The sequence below is a fragment of the Xenopus laevis genome, chromosome 4L (assembly GCF_017654675.1).
Source record: "Xenopus laevis strain J_2021 chromosome 4L, Xenopus_laevis_v10.1, whole genome shotgun sequence".
Lineage (NCBI taxonomy): Eukaryota > Metazoa > Chordata > Amphibia > Anura > Pipidae > Xenopus > Xenopus laevis.
This window is the reverse complement of record NC_054377.1, coordinates 101,777,421-101,791,877: the sequence shown is the minus strand read 5'-3', so window position 1 is coordinate 101,791,877 and position 14,457 is coordinate 101,777,421. Positions and strand designations below refer to the sequence as shown.

Genomic DNA, 14,457 nt, shown 5'->3' with positions numbered 1-14,457 from the left:
GGGCCTCAAGGAGCCCTCTATACCTTCTCGGCCCCCTGCAGCAGCAGGGTCTGCTTCCACTGTATTTACGCTCCTGGGCCTAAATATAATTGTTGTTTCTCACCTAAGGTAGCTAGATAAGGCAAAGGACTTGCTGTGTGTCATAGATTATCTCTTAAACTGGCCATAGACATGCAGATATATCCTTATGTCTGACGAATGATTGTGTGTTGCAATCTCCCGACCTTCCATTAACCATTCAGATTAAATAAAGTATGAAAAAGAACAAATCAGATGATGTTCTGGCCATTAATTGACAGACAGCATTGTACGAAAGTTATGTCTGACAAATATCATCAGATAGGGCTAGGCAATACAAGCAGAGATATTATCTTTAGTAGGGATGCCCTGAATCCACTATTTTGGATTCGGCCAACCCCCCGAATCCTTTGCGAAAGATTCTGCCAAATACCAATCCAAATCCTAATTTCCATATGCAAATTAAGGGTGGGAAGGGAAAACGTTTTTTACTTCATTGTTTTGTGACAAAAAGTCAAGTGATTTCCCTCCCCACCCCTAATTTGCATATGCAATTTACAATTCGGTTCGGCCGGGCAGAAGGATTCAGCCGAATCCCAATCCAGCTGAAAAAGGCAGAATCCTGGATTCGGTGGATCTGGATTCGGTGGATCCCTAATCTTTAGCCAACAGAAGTCTTCTTACCTGTCCAATCGGCTAATTTGCCAATCGCCATGGCATGGAAAATGTCAGGACACTTCACACACGGTCCGAAAACCATACAAAACGGAGATTTGTACGTCTTTATCTTTGAGTCTGTGGCCAGATTTTGAGATATAGCATATATGTAGAATCTGATGATTTTAATGTTTTTTTGCAGATTGTCCAAAAACTCCAGATACTCCTAAAAGTGACTCTGGCTCTTCTGCTTTTAATGGAAGGCTGATAGCATTGCAAAAGCAGCTTGACATTGAGTTAAAAGTGAAGCAAGGAGCTGAAAACATGATTCAGACTTACTCTAATGGACAGTCAAAAGTAAGTACAGTACATTCAAATAACCATTATTTTCACTGATAGTGTTCTTATGATAATAAAAAAGAACACGCGGCATTTGAAGGCATAAAACAGGTACAATAATGTGCCTTATGTTGGTAGGCAGGTTGCAGGAACTTCTCTGTCATTGAATAGGGTAGGAAGCCAATGCAGGGTCGGTTATTTATATTTCTTTTTTTAAGGTATGCTTCACTTCTTATATGCTGGGCCACTAGGTGCTTTCATTTATTTTAAAATTTGTCCTTATATTTTCTTAAACTCACTCCTCATATAAATGTAAATATCAGATGATATAGTTTGTTGATTGCAGCCAAAACCAAGCTATATACAGTGCAGTGGGCAGTGCCTCAGAGCCTTATAAATATGTCCATTTACTTGTTCACACGATAGGTCAAATTAGAATGTAAGTGGGGTGCAACACCTACTCTGTGAGACTACATGATGTCTTCTTGTCTGTGACAAGGGTACAAGACACTGGGGTAGGGAGAGTTGGAGGGGAGGGCTGAACAGTGTCTTGTCGACACTCACTGGACATTAGCATACCCCAAACTGAACATTGCAGCCTTTAATGTGACATCTATTGGTAATAGTAGATGTGAAACTTTGCTGTTCTGTACTTGCTACCTATTACCCTGTTGGCTCTGAATAATGCTCTTTTAAAGGAACAGCTAGTGTAAAAATAAAAACTGGGTAAATAAATATGCTGTGCAAAATAAAACATTTTCTAATATAGTTAGTCAAACATGTAATCTATAAAGCCTAGAGTGACTGGATGTCTAACATAATAGCCAGGACACTACTTCTTGATTTTCAGCTCTCTAACTCTGAGTTAGTCAGTGAATTTGCAATTGATCCTTAGCATTCAGCTCAGATACAGAAGCAACAGATATGACCCATGTGCCCCTCCCTCAAGTCACTGATTGGTTACTGCCTGGTAACCAATCAGTGGAAACCACATAAAATGCAGTAAATATGTTGTTTCTGCAGTAGCATATAGGGTATTTTAATTTTTGGGGCCCCTACATGCCACATACTTGGGTAAACCTATGCACATCATGCTGTTAAATATTCACCTGGCATTCAAATTAGTATGTTTTTTTTTTCTTGCTACCTAATGACATGGGAGATGAGCTTTGTGGTGATTTTTTTTCAGTAAGTTCAGAAATTCGTATAAAAATGTATAATAGTATATGATCATTTTTGAAATATCTGTTGGCTAGTGCAGCAGTGCATTTACTCGTAACTTCCAATCTGAGCTCTGTTTTTATTTTGTAGTTCTTAGTAGACTTTTTTTGTGTAAACAAAAACAAGTGTATGAGATTATTGTATTCCTTTGCATTTTTTTTATAAACAATTTTTAGTTTATAAAAGTCACTCTTAAGTTTGCAGGTAGAAACTCCTTTTGCCTGTTTTTTTTTAATTAAAAATAAGGGCTGATCAATATTTTGTCACCAAAATGTTGCTTGTACAGGTGATTTTCATCATTTTCATCAAAGGCACACTTTGCTTTAAATCTAGTTTGGGGGAAGTATACTTTCTTAGACAGCTTTTAGACAAATTACATTGGGAATATCTGTGAATCCATTTACAGTGTTTCAGACCACTTTTAAACTGTTTCTATTCTGTTGAACACTGCTTTATTAGACCTGTTTTCCATGTTACAAATATATTGTCTTTTTGCAGGATCGGAAACTTCTTGGCACGGCTCAGCAAATGCTCCAGGATAGCAAGACAAAAATAGAAGTAATACGCATGCAAATTCTACAAGCCAATCAGCAGACTAATGAGATGTCCTTTGATAATGGTAAACGTTTAAAGACTGGTGTAGCCAGTAACTCCATTTTCAACAGCCAAAAATCATAAATCCAATTCACTTCTCAAACTTGTCTATTGAATTTAAGCAAGCGGTCACCACTTATGTGCACCAAAGCAGGTGTCTTTATTCAGTGCAGCACCATGGTTATATAGTGGCTAGTAGTGTCACTAGCTATATTTTATATATAAAAGCTGCTGGCTCAGCCCCTCCCAGACAGTCTGCAGCTTACCGGCCCTTTCTACAGCCTTTATGAGGGATATCTGTCTGAAAATAACCCAAAATCAGTTGGGTGAAAACTGCAGTTATTTGATGCAGTTCTCACCTGATGCGTCTCTGGAAGACTACAGTAATATCCAGTTTTCTGGCCTAAATCGGCTGATGAACACCGGTGCTGATGCTTTTAGGTGATAACATACACCATTTTTAGGTGATGGCCTGAAAAAATGCACAGGGCAAAACACCTGAAATCAGACAAGCAAATTGTTGTAAATTGTTGTCCAAAAAAATGGCTTCATGTTTTACAGAATAAATCACGTTGAGCAAACTCCTTAAATTCCTGCTTGGTAATGTCAAAAGGAAAACTCCCCACACTCACATTCTAGTACAGAGGGCCTATGTTGCAGTTAGCCTTACGTGCACTGCATGAATCAGACTATGCAGAAATTCAAGTAAATTCGGTCTCACTTTTCTTAGAATTACATTACACCCTGTTCCAATGATCTACAGCAGTTCTCCAACCGTTGCTGAACTGCAGCTTAACTTCTTTCTGCTGCATGTTTTCAGTCTTTTAGATATATCCAGTATACATGTATTTATTTTTTATCTTCCAACCAATTGGTAAACATGCTGTGTAATGTTTTGTCTTTCAGAAAAACCTGTGATAAGTCCCCTTGAGCTGAGAATGGAAGAACTACGGCACCATTTTAGGATAGAATTTGCTGTAGCTGAAGGGGCAAAGAATGTCATGAAGCTTTTAGGTTCTGGAAAAGTTACAGACAGAAAGGCTCCTTCTGAAGTAAGTTTGCTGTTCAGCAGTGCAAATGTTGATTTCTACAGTGGGTTTGGTTATTGAGCTGCTTAAATTCAAGGCTTGCCTAGTAGTTGTAAGATCAAGTCCTAGATTACTTGATATATACATCTCAATGGGTTTTGAGAATGTCTAATAAAACATTTATTTGCAGACATGCAATATTAATTTTAATATTTTGTTTAAAAATAAGTTGCCATATTAAAACCAAAAGTAGGTTGAACGCAAGTTGCATTTGTTTATGGTAAAATTCGGAAGGACAGAAATGCATATGTTGCTGCAAATAGTCTTTCCTACTGTTAGGGTTATTCCACACGAACAGATTCAGGGAGATTTAGTCGCCTGGCGACTAATCGCCTCTTCTTCTGGTTGACAATCTCCCCGAACTGCCTTTGTGTGTCTTCCCATCCGCTATAATGAAAAGTCGAATGCGCTAAAGCACACGCAGCACTTTGTTTTCCGAAGTAGCCTCACAAGGAAACTTCGGAAAGCGATGCGTGTGCTTTAGTGCAGGCGACTTTTCATTACAGCGGATGGGAAGACACACAAAGGCAGTTCCGGAGATTGAGGGCCAGAAGAAAAGGCGATTACCGTAGTCGCCAGGCGACTAAATTTCCCCTAATCTGCTCGTGTGGACTAACCCTTAGAAGGTTGCTTTGCTAATACCAGCAATGCAGAGAATGGAGCAGTTGAATAAAGAAAATATCATAATGCAAAACAAAATTAATTTTTCTTTTGAATTTGCTTCTCTAATGTACATTTTTTTTATGGAATGAGTGGTAGTATCGCTGGTTTATATTGTATTATTTTTATATTGTTTCTGAACCTTGGACCTCTAGCCCTTGATACCTTTCACTTTTTGAGTCAAACTGCCTGTGTATTTGGCAATTCCTTAAAACAAACGTGCCCAACATTGAACCATTCACAGGAACTCCTGTCACCCTTTTAAAATTATTATATATGTTTCAAATCCATGTATTCAAGTTTTGTGTTAATGTGGTAGTTTGTCCTTGTGTTTCATTTTATATTGTGCTTGTTTATTAAAGAAAAAAAAAAAAACCAAAAAATGGAAAGCTTTAAATGGAAGAAAATACTTGGAATGGAACCCCTTTTGCTGACTTTTAATGTTTAATAAAATCGTGTGGGGCTGCTTTTATAACTGTAGTTCTTTGTATGCAACATTAAGACCTTTTTCATTGTCACCTGAGCAGGGCAAAACATATGAGTAGTATTTGAGAGTTATTTTCTATATGTGGTATGCCCTGCATTTTAGAAAAACACCATGCATTGCAATTCAGTAACACTGATTTATATCCATTTTTGCAGCATCTTTAAGCCAACGTTAACCTTTTGAATAGCTGTTGGCCTAATACACAATTGCAACACAATTGCAACCTAGTTGAACTGATAGGACAACTGGATTTTTTTCAGTGGAGCAATCCTAAAGGAAATCATTCTGTACCATCACATAGCAGTCCTTTGATCATCTGTGTATTTTGTTGTTTTGTGGCCATACATTCTTGTTTCCAATATGCTTTTGACAGGCTCAAGCAAGATTTAACGAGTCAAGTCAGAAGCTGGATCTCTTAAAATATTCCTTGGAACAGAGACTCAATGAACTTCCAAAAAACCATCCCAAGAGCAGTGTTATCATTGAAGAGCTTTCCCTAGTTGCATCTCCAACATTAAGTCCACGCCAAAGCATGACTTCTACACAGAATCAGTACAGTACACTATCCAAGCCAGCAGCTTTAACAGGTGAAAATATGCACGAGTCATTCTATGAAGGCTTACAAATGTACAATGAGTAGATGTGTATATGAAAGCACTCTATCTACAGACATCTACAAATTCAGATTTGGTTCAGTATTCGGCCAAATCTTTCACAAAGGGGATGGCCAAATCTTTCACGAAGGGTTCGGCCAAATCCAAAATAGTGTGTTCGGTGCATCCCTAGTGTATCTTAAAATTAACTTTTATTATGATGTAAGAGTTTGCAGCCTTTTTTAAATTTTTTTTATTGTTTTTGAATCTCTGACATGTTATGCAGCTGTCAAACTTGAATTTACTTTGCGTTGGATGTAAAAGCACAGTAGAGTGAAATGCTGAATTCGAACAAAAAAAGCCAGCCTTTTCACTCTACTGCACCTAACAGGAGCACCAGCCCCGGGTAAATGATTTAGATTTTTCTTCTACTTTAAGTGTTTACTGGGACCACTGACAACGACAATAGGCAGGTTTTTTTTAGTTGCAGGCATAAAAGAGGCAGAATAACTAATTTAAGGCCATTTGAAAAGTTGCAAAGTATGTATCCATCTATAACCTTCTAAAAGTGTATTTAAAGATGTTCTGTTCCTTTAAAGATACATTTCTTGCCGTATAATAAAATAATATACATCAAATACAGATGTTCTTTCCGTATACTAAACCTGTATTATTTATGTAGTTCTTTCTTTAACAGTTGACTTATATTTCACATAAAAATCCTTTAATTAAAAATATAAATATTTTATTCAAGTTGCTAATTTTCTGATCCAGTGTTTTATCAGCATTTGTATTTTGTGTTATAACCTGGTTAGTTTTCACAAAATTGTACACTATTCTTGTCTCTTCCATACTTTGTTGCTCAACTAAATGTTTCCTTGTCCAGCATAACTGTAAAGCAATACCGTGATTGTATTCATAGAACGAATGTCCCTGAGCATGACCAATATCTCTGTGCAAAGATTTCTTAACCTAGGATTTTGCATTGTGAGCCCTCATTATTGTAATCACTGGTATAAGACTTTTCTTTGTGTTCAAAGTGTATTTAATCCACTTGAAAGTATTGGGGATTATAGGGTTAAACATTTTTGCACAGTCACTTACATTCTTGCTTCTGTTTTAAAGGTACCTTGGAAGTTCGACTTATGGGCTGTCAAGATATTCTGGAAAATGTACCAGGCAGATCCAAGGCTGCCTCTGCTACCTTACCAGGGTGGAGCCCAAGTGAAGCGCGCTCCTCCTTCATGAGCAGAACAAGTAAAAATAAAAGCGGTAGCAGCCGGAACCTTCTTAAGACGGATGAATTTTCCAGTTCAGTAACAAGTTTTGGTTTCATTTTATTGGTTAATGTTGAGTTAATATACAGCAGCATTTCTTTTTCAGACTCTTTTAGCCTTAATAATATACATGATTGGTTGCAATTATTTGCCTCCCCCCCATCAGCAAGAACTTGCTCTTTGTTTTTCAGATTGAATTCAAAATTTTAATTTGACCCTTGCTAAATCTGGCCCTAAATGTGTTCTAGTATTGTCAGCCATTCCTAATAGTATTGTTGGAAGGCAGGCATTCAAGCACAACTACAGTGGCAGCTTGTTGCCAATTGCAACATTTCCTGTTGATATCTCTTGTACAGTCACATTGTACCATTGGTTTTCCATTTTTAGGGCATTACAGTATAATGACCCATTTACTTGCTTTAGATTACATAAGACACCAGCATATTGAACAGATGGCATGCAAAGTGGAAAGACTGATGCAGTGCAATCTGCTTTAAAAAGTAAAGCATTATTAGTTTGAGGGGGAGCCAACATTTCTCTGGATTTAGATAAAATGGGTTAAATTAGTTTAACCCTTTTATGCTAGAACAATATCTAGCCCTTTGGGTTTTAAATTTTTGGGACCATTATAGAAAATACTGAGTTATACAGTTAGTTTGGCACATTTATGTATAAAGCCCATTCATGCTCTTGCTACCATGAAAGGCTACTAAAACACACGTCAGCCTTTAAAAAGAAGACTTCAGAGTATCTAGTTTAGCAAAGCCAATGTTGATATACTGCCGAATGGTACAAAGCACTCTCAAACGTGGAAGCAGTAGTGCTTTAGCTAAAGTTATTTAATACCTTTGTTCGGTTAAATAGGTCAAGACCTTTGAACAGATTTCTGTGGATTTGTTCCATACGCTAACACTGACTTTTTCAGAGGTGATCAACACAGTTCACAGTAATTTGTGGTTAAAATCCATGCCTATTGGCAGAAACAGTTGGGTAAATGGAATGTTCATGTGCCCCTTAACCCTTGTGGCTAAATTATCACAAAGAACAGCCTACTGTGCACACAGCCAATGTGTAGACAATTCTGTACTTCAAGGGTGGAAAAGAAAAATCCTAACTAATCTGTTCTTAAGTAGATATTTTGTTGTTGCTGATTTTAACAGCAAGCTTTTTGTTTTTTTTTCTTCAAATCCTCTTAGTCTTTTAAGCTGAGTTGCTAAAATTTCCTTACAGATGAGGTCTGTGCTGTGTTAAAGCTGGACAATACCGTGGTTGGTCAAACCAACTGGAAACCAATATCCAATCAGTCATGGGATCAGAAGTTTACACTGGAACTGGATAGGGTAAGGATGAATTCTTGGACAGCCTCCTCTCTCGTCTCCCCAACAACAAGAAATTTCCGTGCAAAAAAGTATGACTAAAAAGCCGTCATGAAAATGAATTGTAAAAAATAAATGTAAAATCTAGCCTTAGTGAATACACTGAAAATATGTCAGTGTAATGAAAAGAAGCTGCTGCAGTGCCCTGTATTTGTTAATACATGTATATTGCTCATTGTTCAATCACGAGTTACATACACACATCTTTGAAACAGGGCAGATTTATTTTCTGAGCTAAACCATTAGGGAGATTACTGTTGCATTATCTGTAACGTACAAGATTTTTGTTTTGATGATGGTTCCCCTTTTAAATAAATTATTTATCTTTATCCAGCAAGTGGGAAGATTATATGTTTATATGCTATGTATGTAGCGCAAAAGAGATTGCAGGTTCCTCCAAAACTCGTCACCTTCCCCTTTTAAACTGTAGGTACTAATGAGCAGGGCCCACATCCTGTATCAGTCCGTATATGCATGTACAGCACTATGGCATATGTTGTCACTTTATAAGAACTTCAAAATATAAACATAGCTTTGATAAATACAGTAGACTTTCAGACTTTTTGGGATAATTGCTGTTAGTCACCGTCTACATTTCTAAAAATAGACTTCAAAACCTCAACACCTCACTCTAATTGGGCATTAAATTGAAACCCTATCCTCTACTTTGTAAACCCCCTCCCTCTCTGCTTGGTGAACCCACTTTTCTCTTTTTTTTTTTTTTTTTACCCATCCCTGCCCCCAAAAGTTGTGAACATTTGATATCGAGGATGGTGATGGGAAGTTAAAATTATTTATGTACTGGAAATGTATTCATGACAAAAATGTTTTTTTCTTTAGTCACGAGAGTTGGAGATCTCTGTGTTTTGGCGAGATTGGAGGTCGTTATGTGCAGTTAAGTTTCTGAGACTAGAAGATTTCTTGGACAACCAGCGACATGGCATGTGCCTATATTTAGAACCCCAGGGCACACTTTTTGCTGAGGTAGGTTAACACAACTACCAACATTGTATTTTGTTGTATGGCAGAAAGTGCAAAAAGAGTGCACTCGGTAAGTCAAGGGGAAGGGTGTAATTAGCTATTAGATGATGGTAATGGAGACAATGCACGGGTCTTCCACTACCAACACAGTGGGCCAGTTCAGTAGGTGGATCGTCGGTTACTACTAACATTTCCTAAGATTAAAATAAAAAACGTTGTGAATTAAAGTTCTTATTAGTCAGATAACCGCACCATTTTACAACATTTGAAATGGTGCAGGGCAGTGCCCATGGAAAAGTGGCTCAATCGTTATGAGTTACTCCTTAATATCCATTACTCCCTCTCACACACAAATCACCCAGCAAAACAGCCTGCCTATCTATGTAGGGTCTAAGGGTGGCTAGCCCCTACCCGTAGTCCTTCTATGCAGCTATTTTCTTTGTATATAAAGGATAGGAATTCCTTTCTCTGGAGCCAAAATACAGGCTAACACTTTGATGGAAGAGGTACGTATCAAAATCAAATTATTTTCTATTTGTTCAAAACAGGTAACCTTCTTTAACCCGGTTATTGAAAGAAGGCCGAAACTTCAGAGGCAAAAGAAAATATTTTCAAAGCAACAAGGTAATATATGGTTATTTCTTTAACGGCACTGTTTACCATGGGAGTCATTGTAAGAGAGTGTTGAAGAGTGATTGATAGCATAGTAACACCTCTCTAGCAGAGATAGCCATACATTTTGGGATTAGGTCCCCAATTTTGTTATGTTAGTACATATGTTTGGGCTTCTCTAATCTCCTTCCAAGATTACAAAGTTATTGCAGTCCAATACCAGTAGTGAAGCTAAAGTTTCTAGCACAAACCAAGGGTCTTGAGCCCCTACAGGATGTTGTTAAATGTAGCTCATTAACAGGTGCAGATTGCATAAACTAAGGCTCATGTAGGATCTTGAGACGCAAGATTTGGTACAGAATTATGTTTGTCACAGCACAAGGGAGCCATGTTGCATATGCCTTGACGAGGGGAAAAGTGCATGACTTCCGCTACATGTTGCATCTATACTTAGTGGTGCAAAGCCCATCCTGTGCTTGCATTTTTCGCCTACCATTGCAGGTGTAAATTGCATGGAAGTGCTAGTAGTATACTAGCTCATGGAAATCTTTACACCTCTGTTATATGGTGCAATATTTTGCACCTGATTGCAGAAGGAACAGTGACACTGGAATTCTGGAAAGGAATAATGCATTGTCCTTTCTCTTCCCTTTTTGCCCCAGAACAGAAGGGGGCAGGGATAGACTGGCTTTGGTGCTGACATGAGTATTAATTATTATTACACTTTAATAATGTGGCAAGAAACACCTTTAAAAACTTTGGGTTGTTGTGTGTTGAAAAGCTTATTTTGAATCTGTCTGGACACAAGGAGGAGGAAGAAGTTTTATCTTTAAAAGTGAATGTTAGCTTTGCTCTCAACTAAATTGTTTTGCTAATTGTTAACGGTTATCAATTTTTTTTTTTTTTTTTTTTTTAAAAACAGTTTTAAAAAGTTATAAGCAGATTTAATTAAATAAATGTCTAATTACTAATCATAATGGCATGCTGTGAATTTTGCAGGCAAAACATTTCTTCGTGCTCCTCAAATGAACATTAATATTGCAACATGGGGCAGGCTGGTGAGAAGGGCAATTCCTACAGTGAATCATTCTGGAACCTACAGCCCTCAGGTTGCTGTTCCTGCCGCTGTGCCTGTGGTGGATCCACGGAACCTAGAACTTTCACCAATCAGGTATTTCTTTTACTGATTAAACATGATTGCCAATCACCAGTACATTGTTAGCTGAAGAAAACATAGGCACAGAGGGGTAAAAAAAATAATTGATCCTCAATTTTTCTTTACAGTGAATCTACTGTAGCAAAGTTGGATTTTGACTTAGAACCAGAAGCTCCTCCTGCTCCACCTCGGTCATCTTCTCTTGGTGACCTCTATCAGCCTTCAGCAGAACATAAAACACCTAATGTCCTAGTGCCGGTATCACTACTTTCTTCCTTTTTCTCATTTTTGTATGGCAGAGTGTGCTGAGGCAACATATTTAAATATAAACTTTATTACGGTCTGGTATGCTTTTTAAAAATTATTAGGAATAACCATTTTCTTAACCTTACCAAGCCTCCTGTTAGAATAGACCTTCACCCAAAGACTGTTTTTGTTTTGTTAGTATAATTAAATAATATATGATTCTAAACAGCTATCCAGTGTACCGTGATTAAAAAAAGGCAAATTTTTTAAAGTTGTTTGTAATTGTGTTTGAAAGCACGACATTTCTTTTCCCTTTTCTGTTCTGACTCTTGAAACAATGTTGCAGAAGTCGGTTAGCCAGGTCTGTTAAGCACTTGGCTTCTGCTTTATTTCAGGAGTCAGAACCTAGCAGATAGATAAATGCTATATTTATATTTTCTTTCCTTATGCAAAAGGTTTTTGGGTAAGGATACCCTTTTAGGAAAATAAAATAGGGATGCACTGAATTGGCCAGGATTCGCCCTTTTCAGCAGGATTTCTTATTTGACCGATTCCTTCTGCCCGGGCCAATTCCTACTTTGCATATGCAAATTAGGGAGGGGAGGGAAATCGCTTTGTCACAAAACAAGGAAGTAAAAAATGTTTTCCCCTTCCCACCCCTAATTTGCATATGCAAATTAGGATTTGGTTCGGTATTCGGCCAGAACTTTCACAAAGGATTCGGGGAGTTTGGCCCAATCCAAAATAGTGGATTTGGTGCGTCCCTAAAATAAACAAACCCATCAGGAAGCACAAATGGATTTGTAATGGGTTTGTTGTGACTGGAGCATGCCTGTTCAAAGGGAAAGGGCCCCAAATTTTTGCAGAATGGAGTGATTAATTAGTCATTGCATGTTGTAGGTAGTCTCATGCCACTGGATCATGTCTGCGTGCGAGATATTACCACATTATAGACACACAAGGTGTAAAGTTAAACATTTCTTCATAATAGTGGAATCTGTGTCAAAACCGTTGCATTGAAATTCTGGAGTGGTGTTTTTCTCTTGAATTTACCAATGCATACTTGGTGACTGAATAGCTTAGGTTTTATTTTTATGCTTTATTAAACTTCAGCTACGATTGTTGAGAAATAAATACAATTACAATTATTTAGTAATAAATTAAAAAAAATAGACCAAACAATGTCTTGTTTTAGGTTTGCAATCTTTTTAATAGAACTCTGAATTGATAGAGCTCTGTGTACAATGCAGGCAAAACTGCATATATTCTGTGCATATTAATGTTGAGTCCACAATTTAAATGACGTATTTTTCATAAAAAATTTTTTTAATCAATCCTTGTTACCTTTTGTAGGATAAAGGAACTTATGAAAACTCAAATAACAGAAATAGCATCATTGGAAAGCAAACGGCAGAAGTAAATATTGAACCAGAAATTCCAGTATCCGATATGAACTATAGCACGAGCGAAGAATCCGAGGACAGACGGTACAGTAAAATCTATAAGCTCACAGTATGGTGATGAAGCTGCTGTTGGTAGGAGGAACTAAACACACATTTATTCACTTTCAGGATTCAGCAGCGTTTTCAGTTCAATCTGCAGGATTTCCATTGTTGTGCTGTGCTTGGGAGGGGACATTTTGGAAAGGTGAGCTGGTCTCAAACTTAACATAGATACATGTAATTCAAATGTTTAAGGTAACTTATGAAACTGTCTTGTACCAGGTGTTGTTGGCAGAGTACAAAAGCACAAACGAGATGTTTGCAATCAAAGCCTTAAAAAAAGGAGACATTGTTGCACGTGATGAAGTTGACAGGTTAGTATATTTTTTTTTTGTATGTATACACAGGCATGAAATCCCTTATTTTGAAACCCTTTATCCAGAAAACTCAGAATTATGGGAAGGCCATCTCTATTGTAATAGTACTTTGTACTTGATCCAAACTAAGCTGCATGAATCCATATTAGTGGCAAAACAATTCTAAAATAGTTTTTGTATAATTAAAAAATGACATTCTAAGCAACCTTACAACATACACTTTTAAAGCATTTTTCTATGGTTTTAAAGTTATTTGTAAATGTAATTACACTAATAGCAGGATTTGTCGCTCCTGGGTTGGCTCTCTGCACTCACTGCTGGTTATGACTCTTGAAACAATGTTGCAGCAGTCAGTTCTTCCCCCCCCCCTTTTAATCAGCTCGCATCTGCTATATTGTTTGATAGTCAATATTGGAAGCGAAGAGAACACAATGGTATAAAACACTGCTTCAAATAGCGACCACATTCACCAATAATTTTAAAACTTCAAACATATAAAAATTTTTGGATGGTCACCCCATTTAGCAAAGCTTTATTTTGCGTCACAGAGATGGTTGCTCAGGGACATTTATTCTAGCACCCCCACAACATTATGAGTTCTTACATGTAAGATGACCTTTAACATGTAGTTTCATTTGAATTATTTTGCAGCCTTATGTGTGAGAAGCGCATATTTGAAACTGTGAATAGCGTACGGCACCCTTTCTTAGTAAACTTATTTGCCTGCTTCCAAACCAAAGATCACGTGTGCTTTGTTATGGAATATGCAGCTGGTGGGGACCTGATGATGCACATTCATACTGATGTGTTTGCAGAACCAAGGGCAGTGTAAGTAGATTTTTCTGTTTAAGAGAATATGTTACTGTTTAGGAAGTCATGCAGAATAGTTCTCTTCCCAAAATTAACTTCAGTCCATTAAGTTTGTCCCCAATTTCTCTTATTTTAGCCCAATATACAAGAACTTCCCCCAACATAAAAGGCATACAGGTGGGGAATAGGAGCTATAAATAGAATCTCTACAGATGCTCTTAGTTTGAGCTGCTGAAACACTACCCTTTATGAAATGTATCCAAAGCTTTGAAAAACTTTTGAATACTCTTGGGCTATAAAAGCAACCCCTCTAAATTAAGGCTTTTCCTCTTGCAATCTTGAAAGCAGAACTGCGACTGATTCAAATCCATTTTGACTTCTGTTGGGGTTACACTGCACAGGAGATTTTGATCAGGTTTTGTGGGTCCGATTTTATCTGATCTTGCCATGCAACAATATGCAAGACCACACAACAGCACTAGATTTGTACTGTGCTATGAAATCTGATCTTCCCTATAGCTAG

At 37.4% G+C, this 14,457-nt stretch overlaps 1 protein-coding gene across 1 annotated transcript in view; it reads left to right on the top strand.

The window, feature by feature from the left end:
* The window catches only part of pkn2.L (protein kinase N2 L homeolog), a 74,901-nt gene that overhangs the window by 47,449 nt on the left and 12,995 nt on the right, over positions 1-14,457 (top strand). Inside the window, exons 3-16 of the mRNA XM_018258592.2 lie at positions 878-1,032; positions 2,734-2,854; positions 3,736-3,881; positions 5,438-5,651; positions 6,783-6,968; positions 8,165-8,274; positions 9,151-9,294; positions 9,840-9,915; positions 10,903-11,074; positions 11,188-11,317; positions 12,659-12,792; positions 12,877-12,952; positions 13,030-13,121; positions 13,776-13,952. Coding sequence (XP_018114081.1) covers positions 878-1,032; positions 2,734-2,854; positions 3,736-3,881; positions 5,438-5,651; positions 6,783-6,968; positions 8,165-8,274; positions 9,151-9,294; positions 9,840-9,915; positions 10,903-11,074; positions 11,188-11,317; positions 12,659-12,792; positions 12,877-12,952; positions 13,030-13,121; positions 13,776-13,952 — 1,933 coding nt within the window. The remainder of the gene's footprint in view (positions 1-877; positions 1,033-2,733; positions 2,855-3,735; positions 3,882-5,437; positions 5,652-6,782; positions 6,969-8,164; positions 8,275-9,150; positions 9,295-9,839; positions 9,916-10,902; positions 11,075-11,187; positions 11,318-12,658; positions 12,793-12,876; positions 12,953-13,029; positions 13,122-13,775; positions 13,953-14,457) is intronic.